General features: G+C 39.7%; 1 protein-coding gene and 1 long non-coding RNA gene across 3 annotated transcripts in view; one reads left to right on the plus strand and one right to left on the minus strand.

Moving 5' to 3' along the window:
* LOC145993868 (uncharacterized) overlaps positions 1–22,162 on the plus strand; it is a 202,108-nt gene that overhangs the window by 109,675 nt on the left and 70,271 nt on the right. The window contains exon 3 of one of the 2 annotated variants that reach the window (XM_083129732.1): positions 20,437–20,616. In XM_083129732.1, the coding sequence (XP_082985858.1) occupies positions 20,437–20,616 (180 nt within the window). The remainder of the gene's footprint in view (positions 1–20,436; positions 20,617–22,162) is intronic. The other variant, XM_083129731.1, reaches the window with a different exon arrangement.
* The window catches only part of LOC145993869 (uncharacterized), a 99,290-nt gene that overhangs the window by 53,384 nt on the left and 23,744 nt on the right, over positions 1–22,162 (minus strand). Inside the window, exon 2 of the long non-coding RNA XR_014442301.1 lies at positions 14,833–14,926. This is a non-coding gene — a long non-coding RNA (uncharacterized LOC145993869). The remainder of the gene's footprint in view (positions 1–14,832; positions 14,927–22,162) is intronic.

A 22,162-nucleotide genomic window follows, 5' to 3' on the forward strand; every position in this document is an offset into this window, starting at 1 on the left:
GTGGTCTACACGCTTGGTGTTGCCGAAAATGTCGTTAGGCATTTTTGGTTAACGGTTATTTATAATAGGATAGACGATTCGTAATTCTACAAAAAGAGGAATAAGTTTGTCGTAATCTCCGAGGAGTTCTATGTAAAAATAATCTCCTGCAGACACATCGTACGTAATGTTAGAAAGCATCTTGTCGTGCTTGATTCGAAAAATGTTCTTGCCGGTAGAAATTTTGATTTCGCCTGCGTTTTCCGGATTCACGGTGATTTGAAGTTTCCCGTCGATCGGAATTTCGTAGAAATGTAAATTGTTATTAAAAACATAAAACATCTTGCCCACATCGTCATTCAGTTTCGTCCAAATGCTGTTGAGGTTAATGATCAACAGACCGTTGAGTTTAGGTAACACGGAAGGTAAGACTTCATGATCTGGTATGGTTTCCATAATGATCTGTTTTTTGAAACCGAACAAATTCATAGGCATGCTGGTTATTTATTCTCACAACGTTGCAACGTTTAGAAAGTCGTTGATTTTGTTTCTGTATTTTCCGTCGTTGGGTTTTCTCGTCACGGCGATCGTCGCGAATCCGAAATCGTCAGCGTTCCGAAAATTGATTGATCAACAGAGCGTTGAGTTTAGATAACATGGAAGGTAGAAATTCATGATCTGCCGTGCGGTGTACAGTCTCCATTGTTTGCTTTCGGAAACCAAAGTGATTCATTGTTTTTGCTAGTTATTTATTGTGTATGTGAGATAGTTAATTTTTTTATTTTAGTTATAGTTATTTAAGTTCATTTTTTTTTCATTTGCATTGCCTACAATTTTTACTAATTTCTAAACGATAGTGTCCCCAAGGCAACGTGTGGATTCCACAAGACAAAATACATCTTTTATCGTCATGCGGATCTAATGCTACTTTCCTAACTTTGTTTGTTGTAATCACGTGGTCTACACTTTGGATTCTTTGTTCTATGCTTAGTATCGTCGATTGTGAGTAAAGGCAATCGATGTAATCGTGGAAGATGAGTTTGTTCACCACCGTATTTTTGCCCACACCTTTTGCTTTCTTCGTGACGCTACTCTCTGTTCTCATGGCATACATCTTCGAACGCAAACCCGCGAACTCAACAATAATATCACCGTTACATTCATCTTTCAGTTTACCTAGGACTTTTTTGTTGAGGGATGGAATTCCAAATCTGTTGGGTTGAGGGTACGCAGAAGTATCGAAATACTCAAGCATGGAAGGATTTTTTATGTCTTCGTATAGGTTAGGTGTTTGTATGCTGTAAATGAAGCTGTCGGTGTCCGTGTACAAAAGTGATATTTTATCATTGTAGAAGGGTTTCATCACGTCATAATGAAATTCGAACATGTAAAGTTTCGACAAGTCGAGAACCGTTGCGCCAACGTAAATTGGTTTTCTGAATTTCATCAATTTTATATGTAGATTGAAAAGTGCTAAATTCTCGTTGTAAATTTTTCTCGACTTGAATCTAGGATCGGCTATCCACTTCCGACATTTATTCTTATCGGAAATTAATTTCACGTCTACGTGCTTTCTAACATTCTCCATGGTCTTTCCGTACACCGCATTGTTCATTAATTTAAAAAAATCCTTGTCTAAATCGGAAGTGGCAGCTGTTCTATGTTGTGTGTTAGTTTCTATGTAAGGTCTTAACCACGTGGAATGTTTAAACTTTAGTATTCTTCTAACATTTACTATCTGAACACCCTTCCCAATCAAAAACCGGAGATTCTTGTAGTGGACGACGTATCTCTGTTTAGGGTCCAATGTTAACAAAAGCTTGTCTTGAACTGAGTCGGGTGGACATTTGATTTCGGGAGTCGGAGGCAAACCCGAAAACGTGTCGTGCAGGTGGTCGGAGAATTGGAGATCTACCTCTGCGAAGAAACCACACTCGCTATCGTCGAAATGAATAATATCTATCGAAGTGGGATCTAACCATTCGAATCCCCCGTAAGGAAGTTTCTGAACCATGGCATGTCCGTAGAGATTATTAACGTCGGCGTAGAAGATGTAATTCGATGCTCGATTTGAATCGTAATCTTCTTTCATGTGTACGTTATTAGCTCTTGCATGTCTCTGTACGCATTGCACCATTCCACCTCGTATCCCTCTTTCGATGAATAGCAACATGTCAACGTCCGATATCAGTTCCAGCTTGACCTTTGTCTGGAATAACATTGCCGACCACGCTAATCCCGGTAGACTGTAGAAATACGCTGGATCTAATTTGTAAATATTCGTTGCCGTTTTCCTGAACGCTTGAAAAACATCCGCGAGTATCGTCACGTCTAATTTTAAGTAGGCATCGTGGTAGTCTCCGAGTGTCCTACATTCTAATTTCTCCCACATGAGTTGCGCGTGTTGGTATTCTTCGTCCGTGATTCCTTTCTCTCTGAGTCTGCTGTAAAATTCTCTTGGAAGTGGAAGAGCGTCGTCGTTAAATTTAGAACCATCACTGACATATTCGTAAGGATAAATCCCTTTACGTCTAACGTGTTTTACGTCTACGTTGGGAAAACTAGCTCTAGTTATTTTAAATTGATCGTCGGTGAGTTTGTTCGCTAAAGCATCCAGACTTGCAGAGAGAAATCTATACGAATCCAGGAAGCGCATCTCGATTGTATTTTTCGTTCCCGGAATCGACACTTGCTTGCTGAGACTAATGTAGCGTTCTTCATTCTCGGCCAAGACACCTATACGTTTCGGATCGTAGCCAAGATGTCTCACCAGGTGGTGAAAATCATATCCGCTTCCGTTGTGAAAGAATATGGGGATGAATTTAGGTTTCTGGATTTTAAGATTGCACGTGTTGCAAATTCCACCTATGTAGTTTCCGCTGAAATGATCGTGGTGGAATATTTTTTTGTTCTCATCAGTGAAACTTTGATCACATACCGGACACACCTCAGTGGAATTGTAATTTTGAAGTTCATTTTCAGTTAAAGGTGCCATCGGTTTTGATGTAAGCAGTACGCTACCAATTACCTCAACCTCCTCCACCATTTTTTCCAGGAAGTGTTCGATTACATTTGGCCCGCGGTATATATATGCTTCATTTATTTTATCACGTCGCACAACAACATAGCCGAAACTATTAGGTTGATGAAGCTGGTACGGCGTTGTGGAGGAAAGTTCGGGATCCGGTTCGCAGTAGGAGAGTGGTTTGAGGAACGCCTCGAAATCTGCGACGATGATTGCAGGATGTTCCAACAATGCCTTGTGCATTTTGAATTCTTCGACTTCGTTCGTTTCGGGCATCAACATTCTAGCCGGTCTGTTGTCGCCGCAATAAATTTTATGTTTGGCAAGTTTCTCGATAGCAATTTGACGTCCGGTGTATTTTCGATAATCGAGTTGTTTTCGATCGTCGAACGTGGTTAGGCATCTCGGGCAAACTTCGATGTTGTTTGCATACTTGGTTGATTGACTTCTGACCAAACGTGATAGAGAACGAATTAGCGTGTAGTGATGAACATCCTCGTTTGAAATGAGAAGGAGATTAATCACACGAGCATCGTCATCGTCGATATCGCTTATCCTGACGGGATGCACGAGATATTTATCTGACGTGAAGGAATATACATTAATAGCGATGCGTTTTCCGGCACGATTTTCGAACTTTGTTATATCCGACAATGTCACCGGGTATTCGATGCCAGACATTACACTTTCAAAGTCGGTCTCGTATTGCTTGTAATTAGAAACCTGTTCTGGATGATTTGACCAATGAATCGGGTGCAGTGCAGCCAACACACACCAGAGGAAACACTTGTTATCGCTGTTCTGTATATTTAACACAGCCCTCTTGTGTTGAATGTTCGGTGGAAGAGGAACGTAGCTGGAAGCGCGAAGAGGCGAGAATCGGTTCACGTAAACGGTTAACGTGTGAGGACTTCCACACAGAGACCATCCCGACCCTTTAGCCTCGAAATCGTCATGTTTCTTAACCAGCTCGTTGGAAACTTTATAATAGAAGTTGTCCAAATTTTCGACGTCCGCCAAATGAAGAGTCTGGTTTTTTGTACGATGATAAAAAATACTCGTTGTGCCATCAACTTTCTCGTATTCAGAAAACAGAACAACGTATACTTTTATGGAATTATTTTCAAGTTTATCTTTTAAAATATTTAGTACAGATGTTTTCGTTTCATGCAAGAAACTAAGGATGTCACGGCCTGGTTCTGACTTAATTGAAAAATCCTGGAGTTGGTCGTTAAATGCAGATCTAATTGGTTTGCGTTTATTAGATAATTTAATTTGCTTGGAAGTGGAAGCTTCCGTTTCTAAATTATCGATTTTCCTTTTCGATGTTCCTTGTTTGGTCGATGGTTTGCAAATTTTGAGATGTTTACTTAAATTTGTAATGCTGAACATCTTTCCGCATCGAGCACAGGGCTTAGAAGGTAACAAACGATTAATTCTCGAACCTGTTTTGTTACATCTTGCCCTGTGTGCCGATAAATTGTTTCTTGAGATTGGCTTCCCACAAGTAACACATTCAGTTTTATCATTTTTACGATTGAAACTGGTGGTGGATGCCATTGCTTTCTCCAAAATCACAGAAATCAAAAAGTCTAGTATATAGCGACACAATTTTCAGGTATGTTATTTTATATAGAATTTCTTGGAGTGATTACAAAACTCAAAAATTCAATCTACTGTAAATAGAATTTCAGGTATGTTATTTATATAGAATTTCTTGTGTGCGAATACAAAAACTCAAGAATTCAATCTACTGTAAATACAATTTTCAGGTATGTTATTTTATATAGAATTTCTTGGGGTAATTACAAAACTCAAAAAATGAATCTACTGTGAATATAATTTTCAGGTATGTTATTTTATATAGAATTTTCTCGGGGGGGCGAATACAAAACTCAAAATCCGAGACAGTCCAGTTTAACGTGTTCATATTTGAAAAAAATTGCAAAATACCTCAACAACGTTTCAGCTACTAGGACCTCATTACCATGAGCCTAATCCTAGTAAGTCACATACACACCTGTTCTTCGTATCGCATATGCTAGTAAGTCAGATGACATATTGGGAGAATCACATTTCCCCCAATGATCCCACCACAACAAACGTCGCACATGCTAGAAGCGTCACATCAAGCTTCAGGTATGCATCGTGGTAATCACCGAAAGTTCGGCAACCCAACTCGACCCACATAGACTGAGCATGCTTGTACTCCTCGTCGGTAATACCTGAACCTCTCAACTGGCTGTAGAACTTATCCTGGGGAGGCAGCAACTCTTCTTCGAACTTGGAAGGGTCTGTGACGTATTCGTAGGGGTAGACCCCTTTACGTCTGATGAGTGCGACATCTAAGTTTGGGAAACTTGATGTAGTAATGGCTAGTTGGTCGTCTCTGAGCTTCCCAGCAAGAGCATCGAGGCTTGCCTGGAGGAACCTCAGAGAGTCGAGGAACCGAAGCTCGATGCTGTTGCTTGAGTTAGGGATCGGCACCCACTTGCTGATGCTAATATAACGCTCCTCGTTCTGCGCCAGGACATTGATTCTCGCATTGTCGTACCCTAGATGTGTAACCAAGTGACGGAAATCATATCCCGAGCCATTGTGAAAAAAAACCGGTATTTCATCAGACGGTTTCTTATACTTGCAGCATAGCACGGCATAGAATTTAGTGGAGTATGTAGCCAATGCATCGTTGAGAATGGATATTATCTTAGCTCGCTCGCTCTCCAGAAAACTACGCACATCGCAGAAGCTGTCTGATGTTATGTTAAAGTCTTCTAATAAATGCTCAAACGCAATTCGGTCTGCTTTCTTCGTCAGCTTGACGCATTTGGTAGGTGGCGATGCATCGAGGGAGGTTACTTCTACCTTTCGCTTGGAAGGTTGCGGTAGAGATGTTCCAGTGCTCTTGCAAGTAAGCTGGTGTCGCTTGAAGTAGTCAATAGAAAAATTGTTTCCACACTTAGAGCACAGTTTGGTCGCACATATTCGCTTTCCCGGCACACAAGTACGACAGTGCCTTTTGAAAATGTTTACTTGACACAGTAATTTGGCACGTAGGGCAATTTTTTTCAGAACGCATAATGCAGAGATTTTTTGGGGGTATGTTATTTAATACCAAATGCTGTGCAATGCAAAATATAATTGCTCACTTTTTTTTTAACTATTTTCTATGACCTTACTTTGGGTTTTTTTTTCGCCAAATTATATGCTTCTAGTCTCCTATACAATACAATATACGTACAATATATTGTCAACGGTATTATATTTGAGCGGGCCGCTTGTCGCCTAAACACTACAGCTCACAGGTCGGGAAAATCTGACATGAAAGCAGATAATACGCTTATGCCTTATTTATATATAATTTTCACGGGGCGTACAATATTGTCAACGGTATTATATTTCAGCAGGTCGCTTGTCACCTAAACACTACAGCTCACAGGTTGGGAAAATCTGACATGAAAGTAGATAATACGCTTATGCCTTATTTATATATAATTTTCACGGGGCGTACAATATTGTCAACGGTATTATATTTGAGCGCGTCGCTTGTCACCTAAACACTACAGCTCACAGGTCGGGAAAATCTGACGTGAAAGTAGATAATACGCTTATGCCTTATTTATATATAATTTTCACGGGGCGTTCAATATTGTCAACGGTATTATATTTGAGCAGGTCGCTTGTCACCTAAACACTACAGCTCACAGGTTGGGAAAATCTGACATGAAAGCAGATAATACGCTTATGCCTTATTTATATATAATTTTCACGTGGCGTACAATATTGTCAACGGTATTATATTTGAGCAGGTCGTTTGTCACCTAAACACTACAGCTCACAGGTTGGGAAAATCTGACGTGAAAGCAGATAATACGCTTATGCCTTATTTATATATAATTTTCACGAACGTACAATATTGTTAAGAGCGTTAGTTTTTGTAGAGCTCTCTTTTTCCATCTTTCCTCTAAACAGTGAAGCTGTAGAAGACACAATTAGCTAACCTAGCATACGACATACCTTCCTAATTAATATGGATATTGTCACACATTCCTCTTATTTTATACTGTTGTAAATAGAAAAAATTATGTACGGTAAATGTTTTGTATATTATAGGAAAAAACTGCAAAATGTCCCCCAATTTTAATTCGAATTTTATCGAATTTTTTACATATTTCCACGCCACCACATATTGTCCTATTTGCTTCTTTTACTTGCCTTGCTTAATTAACTCTCGCTAATTAGCATTTTTTTGGAAGAAGTCAACTAGAACAACATATGGCGGTATGAGAAATATGTAAATCAAGGAACATTTTAGCAATATATGGGCCCTAGCAATTAGCTTCGTCGACTAAGAGTACTCCTTCAAACATCTTCAGCTGATCGTATTACTAAACGAGGACGTTTAAAATTTTTGGGTGTTGAAAAAGTTTGACCCTACTTTTTTATTTCTATTGTTTGCTAATAGATGGCGCTAATAGTACCCCCTCCCCTCCCCTCCCCTCTCCCCTCTTCTCCTCTGCTGTATGACAAATAGCACAAACATAAAAATCAAGATTTTGGAGAGCAAAACATAAAATTTGCATGCATCTGATGTCGAACCAGGAACTTTTATCTTTCGGGGAGTCAACATTATTTTTTTACTCAGTCGTCATATAACATGAACACACGCAAACATTCACATGTGCTTTTATTATTTTGTGTTCGGTAAGTACAAGTATATTCTTACATAAATTATTGTTTAATTTAATAAATTGTAAACTCAAAACCTGCTATACTAACACTCCTTCTGTCTATTGAAAGCGAATGTTGCGTGCATGCGGAAATAACACAGAAAAAAAAAGCGGATGGAAGCAATTTAAAATCACTGGGGCAAGGTCAGTATTACGAGAGCGTAAAAACATGTGCTTCCATTCAAATTGTTGTACAATTATTTTCCCCAGTTGCCCAGTTGGAGTTGGGGGGGGGGGCATAACACTGGTATTATTTGTAATCACAGTGCTTACTCATGTATTTTGTTTAATATTTTATTTCAAATTCACTGTCAGAAACTAGTGTTGTTAGTTTCTGCATGTAGGTTTATTTACTCTGTTGGTTGTCACTGTCAAGTTTTTAGTATTCGTACAGCATAAAAAGCTATAACCCCCCTCTCAAAATATATACATTGTATACGCCAAGATGCCCAATAGCCTGGCAACACATCATGAAAAAACATGCCAAGAAGACCCAGTGGGTTTATAAGTCAGTGCTGGCAATTCCTATTTGTAGGTTAGCTTAGCCAGTGAAAGATCATATAGTAGAATTTTTGTAGAGTGGGTGTTTGCGAGTTCCACGATGCCTTGCCCGAGGATACCCTATGCAGTGTCATCCTGATTGCAGAGAAGTCCTTCGCCTACGACGTAAAGAACGAAAGGGTCACGGAGCAGTTTTAAAATTCATAAAAAATTGCCACATACTAAAAATCAACATCCAACACATTTTAGGTTATATCAAATTTGTGAAAACCTTATAATACTGAAATATTAAAACAAACAGAGTCCCTTGTAGGTTAGTTCGGTGCGTAAATAAAAAAATGATAGGTTAAGTTATATCACTTAGGATCGTAAAAAAAAATAAAAAATCGTAAAAAAAAAAGATAGGTTAAGTTGTATCACGTAAGATCGTGATATACCTACCAAGTATAAATGGAAAAAATAAGTGCAGTAAAAATTTGTACTAAAACATCGCTAAACGCTATAACATCGACAAAAAATTGTCAAAATATGTCAAAAACTTATATTCGATTGATAAAAAAAAATACCTACAAAATATGATCCTCAAATGATGACGTTCAAACAGTGCATAAATAAAAAAATGATAGGTTAAGTTATATCACTTAGGATCGTAAAAAAAATTAAATAATCGTAAAAAAAGGATAGGTTAAGTTGTATCACGTAAGATCATAATATACCTACCAAGTACGAGTGGGGGAAAAATGAGTATAGTGAAAATTGTACTAAAAACATTGCTAAACGCTAAAACATCGACAAAAAATTGTCAAAATATGTCAAAAAGTGATATTTAATTGATAAAAAAAGAGGATACCTACTAAGTACTGCGTTGAAACAATCAATATACACTACTTGCCTTTATTTACACACAGGCTAATCGAGACCATTCAATATTGACATCGTCGCCTTGTAATCAAAGGGTCCCAGGTTCGATACTCGGTGGAGGCACATCGTGGTCCGAATCACCACTTTTCAACTGTAGGTCCAATCCTGATTAGTTTTACCGTGCATAAAATGGACTTAAAAAAACTAACTCAATCTATCAATCAATCAATATTGACTCTACCAGGAATCGAACCCTCGACGCCTCTTGTTTTACAGAGCAATAACCTTAGCCGCTAAGCTTTCGAGGTACAGCAAAATTCGGCGCCATCTTTAAATCATTTCTACATGTGTTTGCATCATACGCAATGGTTGCGCGCGCATTTCCTCCACAGACACACACACACACACAAACATACGCACGTGTTAGGTTAGCATACAACAAGAAACAACGTGACAAATCCATTGACCCCCCTCCCCCACCGCTTCCGATGCCTTCAACATGATCAGACACGTTCTGATGACTCAACAATAAAATCGCTCGTACCCCCGCTACACCGGATTTAACATAACACCAGTCGCATCGAATTTTTGCTGACGCGTAGGAACGAAGTGCTGCCTCTCTACCATTTTTTTGGTTAATCCAAACAAACATTTTTCTCTGTGTGGGAATTTTTTTTTTAGATTCCGTGATAACAGTGGCGGCGATTGGGTCCAATACTAGGGGGCTAAAACTGGGGTGGGGGTTACTTTCCCTTGGTATATAAGGTTTAGCATAGTGCGGGGGCGAAAGTGGTAAAAAGTGGAGGAGAACTGCCAGCTAATCGCCGACACTGCGTGTGATAACAATATGAGTGACAATTCGCATTATTTGAAAACTGACCTACCCAAACCTTTGACAGTCCTCCAGTCGCGGCGTACGCAGGATTTCTTTTCGTAGAGGGCTAGAATTCTAAAGGTAGATGTTACATATTTATAGGTATTTTCTACTCTTACGGCGGGTACTGTATATCCTGGCAAGGGAAGTGGGGAGCGGGAATACGCAGCAGACCAACCGGACAACACCGGTGGCGCCGAGAGTTACGACGTCGAGGGGAGGAACTACTACGTGAACCTCGTTCTACTGGCTGCTGCGCTTCTTATTGGTCGCTTCCCCGCTCCCCACTTCGCTTGCCATCATATAGAGCGCCCGCCGTAAGACTGGAAAAGAGCTTTAACATATATTGTGGCGGCGATTGGGTGTGAAAACGAAGGGCTAGGGGTGGGCAAGTACAGTTTACTTTCTCGTGGTAGATAACGCTTAGCATTAAGATGCTATAGTGCAGGGGCAAAAACTGGCAAACAGTGGGGACAATTGCCCCCCCCCCCCCCAAATCATAGATGTGTTCTAGGCGGCGGGCGAGATACACAATAAAGAATTTTGTAATTCCATTTTTAGTCTTCGTTTTAAAAGTTATTCAAAGTCAAAAATGGTAATCGGAGTAATTTTAAGGGGTGTGTGCATTTACCACTTTGGTTGTTCTCAAGTCTTTACTGCTTTCATTTGAAAATTAAGACTTTCTCAAAATTTCGGGAGGGGCTGTAGCCCCATCAGCTCCCTCCTGCGTACGCTAGTGCCTCCAGTGGCCAACCACAAACGTATGATGCTGGTACAGAGACGGGAGTGTAAAAATAGAGTCGAGAACGAGATCAGACTCTTTGAGACAATACCGAGAATGTGACAGACCTCGGTAAAATCCAGACAGATCGATACTGGGACACTCGGTCTCGTTCTAGACTTTGCTATGGTATTGAATGAACCACATTTTACTTTTAAACTTCGTCAAGGTATCTAATATAATATATTTTGTTTATAATAATTGCAAAGTCAGTTCATTTGTGGCAATAGGGAATTTGTGATGCGCGCTTGCATATACATTCAGGATGAAGTCTCGAGCTGATAGCATTGAAACAAACAAGCAAAAACAGGAAGAGCTGTTTGCCTTAATGACCTCTATGCACCGTGAAAATGTATGTTGTGATACGTTCTATATATGCTTGTTTCTACTACTAGAGACGAAACCGAGAATTGCTTGCTTGATTGATTTATTTTACTTCGCATTTATGCAACTTTTGGCTAATCGCGAAGATGAGGATGAGTGATGATAAGATGGAATGGATGAAGGGTCAATCAAAAACACATATGAACAGGTCACAACATAAGTCCCGTAGACGATTATACTGGCTGAGAGTCCAGACGCCAAAGCCTCGGTAGTCTTGAAAATGTAGTCCAGGGTGTACTACTTGAAAGTGGGATGTCTTTGGAAATGGTCACCCCCTTACATCTCACTTGCAATTTAATTGCGAGATATATCTCCAGATATATAAGCTGTAAGTCCAGTGCCGATTAGCCTTTCTGTGCATAAAGTGGACTTAAACCAACAAATCAATCAATAGAGCTCCAGAAGTATCCAATCGCCTAGTAAGATGCTGACATCGTCTCAAGTCAGCACCAATCACTGTCACTGTCGGTAGGCTCTTCAGCCAATCTCGCACGGTTAGTTTGAATGTATTAGTATTGTAAACGTTAGCCGGAGACGTTGAGAAAATAATACGCCTGTACATGCTACAGCAGAAGTATCTTACTCGTATTGTACTACATGTCTTGCCGAGAGAGACAAAAACCAACCTTCGGTGATCTGTTGATATTTATGAAACTAAATAAATCTACAGATAACAACCTTTGTAAAGCTGCTGTTTATCACCTTCAACTTCTTCTTATCATTTCTACGTTTATTTGCAGCTCAAAAGTTCATGCGAAACATTTATTTGGAAGTAATAATTCCAAACGATGTCATTACATATTGGTAGCAAAATAATTTTGTTTCTTAAAACGGTGGAGAACGAGCCAAAATTCTGATGAGGTGAAGGCCATCTTTGCTCCACTTTTGCGTCACCGATTATCTGTAACCAAATAAATTTGTTCAAAGGAGTCCGCAGATTTTATCAGGTGGACAAGTAAGTAGCAAAGAGGCTTTTCACGGGAGAGCATGCAAGGCATTTCCAGCCAAAACACTGCTTCAGTTTGAAGTAATAGTATTCCTGCAACGATATGAACCAGTCTTATTTGTAATTATTAGTCCTGAAATGTTATTATATGTGTGAAATATAACATTTTAGACTGACATTCATTTTCCAAAAAGGGGACAACGCCCCCTTTGCTCCAATCCGGACGTCATTAATTTGTCAGTCTTTGTTTAGTATCTACGGAGTATATCGCAGTGACACAACTGGAGTTGTTATAGCAGTGGCGACGATGGGTTCCAAAATTGAAAGGGGGGGGGGGGATGGCAGTTTAGTTTTCCTTGGTAGATAAGGTTTAGCATAGTGCGAGGGCAAAAGTGGCAAAAAAGTGGGGGGACTGCCTCCCCACGTCCCCTAATCGCCACCACTGTGTTGTAGCATTGCAAAAGTGTGCAAGAACATCAAAATCTGGATTTAAGTCGTTGCTGTTACTAAATTGAGGATGTGCACCATCGTATTGAGAGGATTTCGGCCCGCGAAACGAATTAAAACTAAAATAAAAGGCTTATTACAACAGCTGAAGGTAACAACACCGACCGCCCTACAATTAACCGCTGGACTTCCTCTCCTTTGTTCCCAGCATGCAATTCGCACCGTGATATTCAATTGTTTACACAGCGCCGACCACTTTCCCTCTTCTCCGCGTTCATTCATCGGGTTTCATAATCCCAAATTGCTCGCTCTATCACAGGCAACGAGCACCAGAGTGGAAGAGACGTGTTCATAACTGCGTTGCTTACAGCAAGTAAACGCGACCCAAAGAATTAGAATTCTAGTATAGTCGACGCGCTAGCTACGTTAACGACCGGCTGGCTTTGAAGTCCACGGAGCCCCCCGACCAGCTGCAATAATCACATTCAACACACAGTGTTGCCACACATCTACTCTACGCCACCTTGTCCCTTCGCGCACAAACATCTTCCCACGGTCTCCACATTGAAGTTGCAAAGTACGGCAACAACGTATCCGCAGTCATGTGACTGAGACTCCACGTGGAGTAGACGAGCAGAATGATAGCTGTGCCCATTGGCTGAAGGTTGAGTGTGATTGGACGAAAACAACTCGCCCGCTATTTATCCCCACCCACGTTCGTGGCGGCGGCTTTCTTCAGTTCTTCGACGTTAACGAAGTAAACGCCTGGACTATAGTAGCCATGTGGAATGTCTTGGCTTCAGGTTGACCAAAGATCGAAAGGTGTCCATCGGCCCGATACTATACGTTTAAGATTTTACCGCTAGAATTCGTTTAGCTTTAGTATTAACTCCACAGTCTTATGGCAGTACAAATGACTAAACACATCCAAAGAAGCCTTGTGACACTTCACTGCGTCATCTTTCCAAGTTGTGTTGCGATATTTTCACGTAAGTTCGCATGTTCATGAGCACGGAACGGATTTATAAGTAAATGCATATTTATGTATGATGTATGAACCTGAAATCAGTTATATTTTGTATTGTCTTTGCGCATCGTGGCATGTAGACTCGATACATTCGGTTCGTATTTTCCATATTCTCTCTATTTCCAAAAATTCCCAGCTAGATGTGATATACTTGGATATTTCAAAAGCTTTTGACAAAATAAACCATGCTCTTCTTATTCACAAATTACGAACTAGATTTAACATACATGGCAAACTTCTCTCCTTAATCCAGGATTATCTACACTCAGGGACACAGCGTGTCACCCTTTCAGGCGCCTCTTCTTCTGATTATCTTCCTGTCTTGTCTGGGGTGCCACAAGGGAGCATCTTGGGCTCTCTCTTGTTCATTCTATATATGGACGATCTCCCTCAAAGACTTTCCTCACTTCCTGTCAATATACTCATGTTTGCTGACGACTGTAAACTTTTCAAAGGAATCTCAACCACACAAGATGCTGTGATTCTCCAGAATGATCTTTCCGAACTAGTCACATAGTGTAAGCAGTGGAATCTACAACTTAACCCGCAGAAATGTTCCTCGCTCACAGTCTCTTTAAAAAAGACCAAAATACATTCTCACTATGTTCTTGAAAACAATTATATTACTACAGTTGCGACCCAAAAAGATCTAGGTGTCATCATAGATGAAAACTGAACTTTAAGAAACACATCGCAGCTACAACTAAAAGTGCAATGCGCCTCTTAGGCCTCCTCTACAGATTCACTGAAATTGATACTCCAAATTCTCTTAGACTATTTTTCAAGTCATTCATTTCTCCGATTCTTGTATATTGCTCTCCAGTCTGGGCCATGGCATCCAATACAAATCTTTCTAGCATGGATTCCGTCCTCAGCTTCATTATTCGTCATAGAATTCCTTCTCTGCGGCATCTTCAGAAACTTGACATCCTGACTACTTTGAACATCCAGTTACTGCAGACCCGACGCGATATGGCCGATATGAAATTTTTCTATAAAATCATCAATTAAAAATTAAGATCTCAATTTCTGCTTACAGAATTCAACTTCAGAGTTCCCTCTCGATCGACCCGAAACATTGAATTGTTCCACAACTCTACCGCTAGGCTTTCCCTTATACAGCGCTCTCTGATCCACAAGCTGCCACAGTTCTATAATAAACTACCCACAAACATCGACATTTTTGCCCCTGAAAGTATTTTCCGATCTTCTCTAAGAATGAATATGTAAATCTTTTGTTTGTTTCTTTGTTTGTGTCTTATCATGTTTATATTTACCTTTTTGTTTTTACCTAAAACCATCTTGACTTGTTCTTGTTGATTTATTAGCAGTTTTCAGTGTAAAATGGCCTTGCAAGTGCTGTATCTGAAACTTGGAAAAAATAAATAAATTAATTAATATATTACGTTTTGGCTCACATTTCACATATTTAATTATTTTTACATGCTATTTCCATACTTCAGAACATTTCTCAACATATACTCCATATTCGCGCAATAACTACATGTCCCCGTGTGGCCGAAAGAGTTGGGTGAATTTCTTGCGAATAACTGATAATGCTTTTGCTATTGTAAAACACTTGAAATTCCTGTTTATTTACAATAGTTGTCAACAATACAGAATGAGGACTCAAGCATCGGCTCCACACTTACAATAAAATTTTGTTGATTAATTGATTTGGCGCTTTAAGTCCACTTTATGCACAGGAAGGCTAATCGGGACTGGACCTACAGTTTAAAGTGGGATCCGAACTACTAGGTCCTCCACCGGGTATCGAACCCGGGATCCCTTGATTGCAAGGCGACGACGCTACCACTGCGCCATCGGGGAGGCAAAATTTTGTTATACATTGTTTTGGAAACAGGAAATGAAAACACATTTTGTGTTGTTTTTGCAATTAATGTCAATGTAAGCGTAATGTATTTTGTGTAGCTTCTGTAGTGTGTCATATTATTAAAAAGGTAAATTTTTACAATTCTAAGTCCATAATTAACTCCATATTTTGGTAAAAAATAACTAAATATGTATTTATATATTTAGCACATTTTTACTACATATAAATCAGTCCCCTGTTCATGAGGAACACGTGCGAGGTAATGCATTTTCTTTAAATCCCGACACCATTAGATATTGATATTTTTGTTCCAAAAATGTGGGGTTACGGGAAGGCCAGCAGATTCTCCCCGCGGAAGGGGGCTGCTTCGCTAGTGGCATTCCGAATTATGAAGAAACGAAACCAATGAGAGCAACGATATATCCTGCTAATGGCAGGAGTAAGGTGCTGATAAGCAGTGCTTCTAGATGCATCAACCTACCTTCAACCTCGCAACACTTACGTACAGTCACCGGCAATAACAATTAGACACCCAGATCCTGAAATATTCTCTTCCCTGCAAGGTGTTGTGTGTGTTGCCTAACTCTACGGCGGTGGTAGAACTTGCAATTGACTGTACATGAATTACTATCGGGGTGGAGGGTGTGGAGGGAAGGAACATTTCTTACCCGGCTGCCGCTTTATGGCCCTCTTCTTAAAATATATTAATGAATATAGATAGCTATTTAAGAATTCTTATGTAATGGTAATAATATGATGAAAGTTTGTAAATTTACAATTTAAAAACTTCAAAATATCATTATCTCAGAAGAAGTACTACGAGATTTTACAATAAACTGAAGCGCCTGTTTCCAAGGATGGAGACGTAGACTGCCTTGTAAGAATAGGCGAGAATGAGACCAGATCCTTCGAGAGTGTCCCGGGAACGCATTGACAACGAGACAGGCTTATGTAAAATCTCGGTCTCAAAGTCAAAAGTTATCTTTTAAGTACACTTTACGCCCAGAGTGGTTAATCTGGACTGGATCTACAGTTTAAAATTGAATACGAACCCGTGTGCAATGTGACCCGGGAACGAACCAGGGACTCCTTGATTACAAGATGACAGCGTTATCACAGCGTCTCAGGGGATGGCCGACTTTGATATGATATTTCAAAAATGACTTACACAAAGTAAACTTTATTATGCAACATCTTCACTTCTAACAAGGCAAGCTATATACGTCAAACAGAGATAATAATGTTAAGAAATTTGAATGCGTGTATGTGTTTGTGCATAAATTTATTTCGAATTCAGTGTTTGACGGATAAAGTAACGTTTACTAAATTTTAAAGATTATAATTCTCTTAAAGTCATTGTCACTGTTACTGATTGGTAAATCTTTAAATTTAGCCCACTTTGTACTTTGTACATAAATTGTTTAAAACAATGGAAGATTTGCCAATTTTCTTGCATACGGAGAATCAATATCGATATTTTTGATTGTTGATGTTTTAAAAATCGGTAAAGAGTTTCCATGGAATTAGTGCAGCGAAAAACCAGATTAGCACTAAACGTATATTTTGCTGTCAGCTAAAAAAGATTAAGAAAAAAATAGTGAGTGATATATTCACGAGCGAAAGAGAAAAAAGCAGTGAAGATGTGGGTAACATGTCGAGTGAAGAGCAATCACGGCCCAGTGCAGAAGAAACAGCGATAGATACAAGAATAAGCGACGAGGCTGGGCCATCAGCTGAGGTGAACCCTTCTCAAAGCCCATTACGAAAGGCCACCGCAAAGCTGGTTCGTCTGAAGAGCTTTCGACGGAAACAGCCGAGAGTCGAAGATGAGGGTGAGGAAGAGAACGAAGAGGTTCCCCCCAGAGTAGTGAATTTCGCTTCCGTCGTCGAGCAGTACTCCATCAGCAACTATTCGCGTTCAATAATCTCCGAGCTTCGTGTCCGGCAGGAGACTCGCCGCATAAGATTGATGGAGCCCGACGCACACCCCGGCGAGGCGAAGAAGTACTTGAAGAGGATGGAAAAGGTATTCTATTACCTCATCCCCTGCATCGGAATCGGTGGCGTCTGGAGATTCCCTTACCTTTGCTATGTTCACAAAGGAGGGGCCTTCCTGATTCCTTACCTCCTCATGATCCTCATTTGCGGATTACCAGCTTTCCACCTGGAGACTGTCGTGGCGCAGTTCACGAGCGGGGGCTTCATTAAAGTGTTCGCTGCGTCACCGATCGTCAAAGGAACCGGTTACGCAATACTGGTCATGAATATTTTCCTGTGCGCGTACACGAGTATCATAGGAACGTACTCCCTCTTCTTCGCGTACTATCCTCTACGCCAGGGCATCGACTGGAGTTCGTGCAACTATAGCTGGAATGACGGAAATTGCACAGAACTAGGAAGTGGTAGCGTCTCCAGCACTTCAGAAACTCCGTCAGAACAGTATCTGACGCGATTTGCCCTCAGGACATCTAACAGCATCGACAACCCTAAAGGAGTTGTGTGGGAGATGATATTGTTTCATCTCTTGGCGTACTCTGCGATCTTTGCCTGTTGCTCCTTAGGGTGGAAGAAAATTCGGATCATCTTCTATGCCCTGATGCCTCTGGGATACCTTGCCATGATCGTCATGCTGCTTCGTGCGGTCACTCTCCCTGGTGCAGTGAAGGGGATGAGAGCGTACTTGGTGCCGCAAACGGAGGAGTTCCTTAGCGTCAAAACATGGGTGGATGCTGCGGTCGAAGCGTTGTTCACAGTTGGAGTAGGACTAGGCACGGCCGTTCACCGAGCCCGTTTCAACTACGTCGACCACGACTGCCGGTGGGAAGTGTTATGCGTCCCTGCTCTGAATACAACGGTCAGCGTCATCTTCGGACTTATATTATTCTGCGGCCTAGGGTACTTACACACAGAGACAGACATTCCAGTGTTCTCTCTGGCAAAGGACGGACCAGCAGTAATGTTCTCCGTGTATCCGGCAATGATAAGCAAAATTCCAGTTCCCCAGTTTTGGAACGTTTTCATTTTCGTCTCCATCTGCTTCGTCACGCTCGAATGGATAGTGATTCAACTGGACGCGTCGCAGTGGAGTCTCTGCGACGTGTATCCTAAACTGAAGAAGAGCAGAATGCCTCGCATTATAGTGGTAACCTCCCTCCTCTACATCGGCTCCGCGTTATGCCTTCGCAAGAATGGCATCTATTGGATAAAACTTCTGGATAACTACGCACCCCTCACAATAGCTCTTACATGCCTCATGGAGTTTCTTGCATTTGTGTGGATATATGGTATGAAGAACTACACGAGAGTTTTGAGGTTTGTCTACAGTGCAAAGATGGTGAACGGGCTGTGGTGGCTGTGCTGGATATTCTTGACTCCCGCAACTTTATTCTGTGTGATTTGTTCCTTCGTGGTCTGCGACAAACAACTTTCGTATGGGACAGAGCTATTCCCCTCTTGGACTGTAATAGCAGGGTGGATCATCTCGTTAGCATCAGCAGTTTTCATACCAGGGTACGCTATATTCAAGGTATTAACCACAAAAGGAACACTAATAGAACGGTTGCGAAATCTCACCCGTCCATCTAACCAATTTGCACCGGAGGATGAAGAGGATGCGAAATCTTGGAGTGCTTTCTGTTCACTGTATTCACCCAGCACAGACCTTTCAGATTGGATTTCACCGTGTTTCTCTCGACTATCACATGATGTCGACATTGAACGGAGAGAAGAAGTGACCTAGCAGTTTCTTGTAGTTATATATATACTTATCTCAATGTATTCAAAATTTTTATAAATAAAAATTACAAATTCAACGTGTGTGAGTAAAAAGTAACTTTTCAGGGGGATTTAACATGAAGAAAAGGACTATATAAAAATTAATAGACAGATTTGTTTTGTTTTTTTCAAATTGCTGTATGATCAATTTCACATTGATAGTTAATCCATATTACACATAGGTGCCTGAGCACCCCTGTGCCATCAAAAAATAAAAAAGGCAGAAACTGCCATTAAAATAATGAATATAACATGCATGTTAAAAAGAAAATAAGGAATTTCGTTTCATTTTAGATGCCCAGCTCTCTCTTGAAATAAAAAATAAAATGTTATCGTTATATTCCAAATAGTTTCTTGAAAAAGAAGTAGACAATGGAAACTCTCTAAGGCACCCCAAATAAATAACTCTGCGCACGCCTATGATGTTACGATTTACTTCTTAATCAAGTATGTCTGTAGGAAAGCGCAATTCAATACAAGCTGTGTAAACATCTAATTCTGTTCATAATTTCATCTGTTCCGGAAATATGTTTTGAAAACCTGGGACACTGCCTGCAAGTACTGTCTATCGGAAGAAAAGCAAAAGGGAATGAAAAATAGATGTGATATAGATTAGGGAAGAAAGAGGAAAATAGATATGAATAAGGACGAGAAAATCAGTCAAAAGTAGAACGAGAGAGGGGGTGGGGGTAACACAATATGAGAAAGAAAAAGACAAATTCGAAGGCATAAAAAATGAATTAAGAGTAAAATAAGAAAGAATGCAAGAATAAAATCTAGAGTGAAAAAGACAGGGGGGAAGAGGGGAATACATATTTGAAAAACTCATATTTCTTACATTTATTCAGGCTCACACTAATTTATCAACATGTAGCTTCTGTCCACCTGGTCGAAAATTTATGGCGCCGCGCCTGAGTAAGATATAAAACCAATCTGTTTGAATGATCATCCCTTTGAAATTATCTCTTGAAAACTGGTCGTTCAACCTCAGAAATTCTGGGTTGTGACGTATAAAAAAAAATATTTCTAACTCCATACAGAAGAATATGGAGTTCAACCAACCGGACGATATACGTATTTTGTTTTAATGGGTATTACGTCGAGTGCTCGGTGTATGAAAATTTCATCGAGTACAAATAAACTTACTATCACATTATTGTGAATCGTTTTACATGCAGAGAACTTTATTAAATGCATCTGCACGATACAGTTGATAAAAAAAATAGCTTTTAGACATTCCTATTTTATTTCCCATTTTTCTCTTTTCTTCCAGGATTACTCGTATAGTCGTAGCAACTTCGCATTTTCGCCGTACGGTGTCTCTTCAGTGCTAGCCGTACTCTTCGAGGGAGCCCGTGGGGAATCCGCCAAACAAATCCACAACGTGATGAGGCTTCCGTGGAACCAGGACATCATCAGGATAGGCTTCAGGGACATGCACATGCACTTAAGGGTAATTTGGTGGACTGTTCTGTTGTTTTTTTTGTTTTTTTGTTTTTTGTTATCATGCACGGCACGCTTCCACTCCTGTGAATTGCAACCATGAGAACGAGTGTCGGTGTTCGAAATTAGCAGTTTCAAGTCGCAAAATACGATTGTAATGTTTAGAAAGAAATTGTTTGCTGTCTGTCTCGATCTAGCAGGTCATCATTTTGGTAACTACGTATTTCTTATACATGTAAGAATGATGGAAAATATGCATTTTCATCTTGGGCATGAAGTAACATGGAATATTTGATATTTCAGATAATTTGACAACAGGTAATTTCATATACATACTTTCTACCCAATGAATTTAGATATTTGGTTATTTATCTAGTTATAAATCTAGTTTTTTTCGTAAAGAACGTATAGTCACGGACACTTCTTGGTTGTAAGAATCCCATAACTTTCAATAGAATCATTACAACCCAGAAGGGTTCATGACTGTACCACCTGGATTCTAATTCAGAACATGGAATTTGCAGCACCAATTAATTTGTGTTACACTCTCAAAGATTTGATACACGTAGCAAAGGTGAAATTTAATTAAATAACCGACTGTATTAATGTTTGTTGCGTGATTCTCAAACAACGCATAACCATATATGCATGTGCTTCGCCAGAAATTTTTGCAGGGGGGTTGGGCAAATGATATAAGTTGAATAGTAGAAAAAATATAAGTATTATTACCACGGTTATAAATGTTATTATACAATAATAAATACAGTAGAGCGTCGATTATCCGAAGTAATTGGGGGACATGGGTGTTCGGAAAACTGGTTTGTTCGGATAATCGAACTGTACATGTTTATTTGCCAAAAAGAAGTACTGTACAGTAAATTTATTCATAAAAACAGGCATCTCTTTAAGTATGTATTACAAAGTAACGTACAAAGGCAACTTTAGTAGGAATATATAGTATGTGGTACAGTTTATTAAACAAAAATATGTACATATTACATACGCATTTTGCATGAACAATACACACAGTACACAAAATTAACGTTTAAAAAAATCCTTTATTTTGGTCTGTCTAAGCAAGCCTACACGCTTACGAGCAGCTACGTCACGTACTTTTTTCATTACAGATATCTGAAAGTGAGCGAGTACACAGTTCGGTTAAGCGGTCGTTCGGTTGACCGACGTTCGGATAATCGACGCTCTACTGTATTATAAACAAAAATAAATTTTATTCGAAATAATAATAATAATTATTATTATATGAATGCGTAGACTCGATCCATCAAACGAGTGAATACCAGCACAACTGTTTCCCATTATTTCTTTTGCATTTTATGCAGTTAGGATCTGAAATGCATTTTAATATTAACTTTTGCACGTCTCGTTCAAGAAAAGGCTTTAAATGTTAGGAGGATTTTTTTTAAATAAAGTTTGTTCTTTTGATGAAATGGTAGAATCTAATCTTGTTCCTGTATTTTTCACTTAATGTTTTCCATCCAATGTGTTTTTACTTTGATTATTCTGTTCGAATACTAACTAAATGAGCTTAACAATAA

The sequence above is a fragment of the Lepisma saccharinum genome, chromosome 10, assembly GCF_977018435.1.
Source record: "Lepisma saccharinum chromosome 10, izLepSacc3.1, whole genome shotgun sequence".
Taxonomy (NCBI): domain Eukaryota; kingdom Metazoa; phylum Arthropoda; class Insecta; order Zygentoma; family Lepismatidae; genus Lepisma; species Lepisma saccharinum.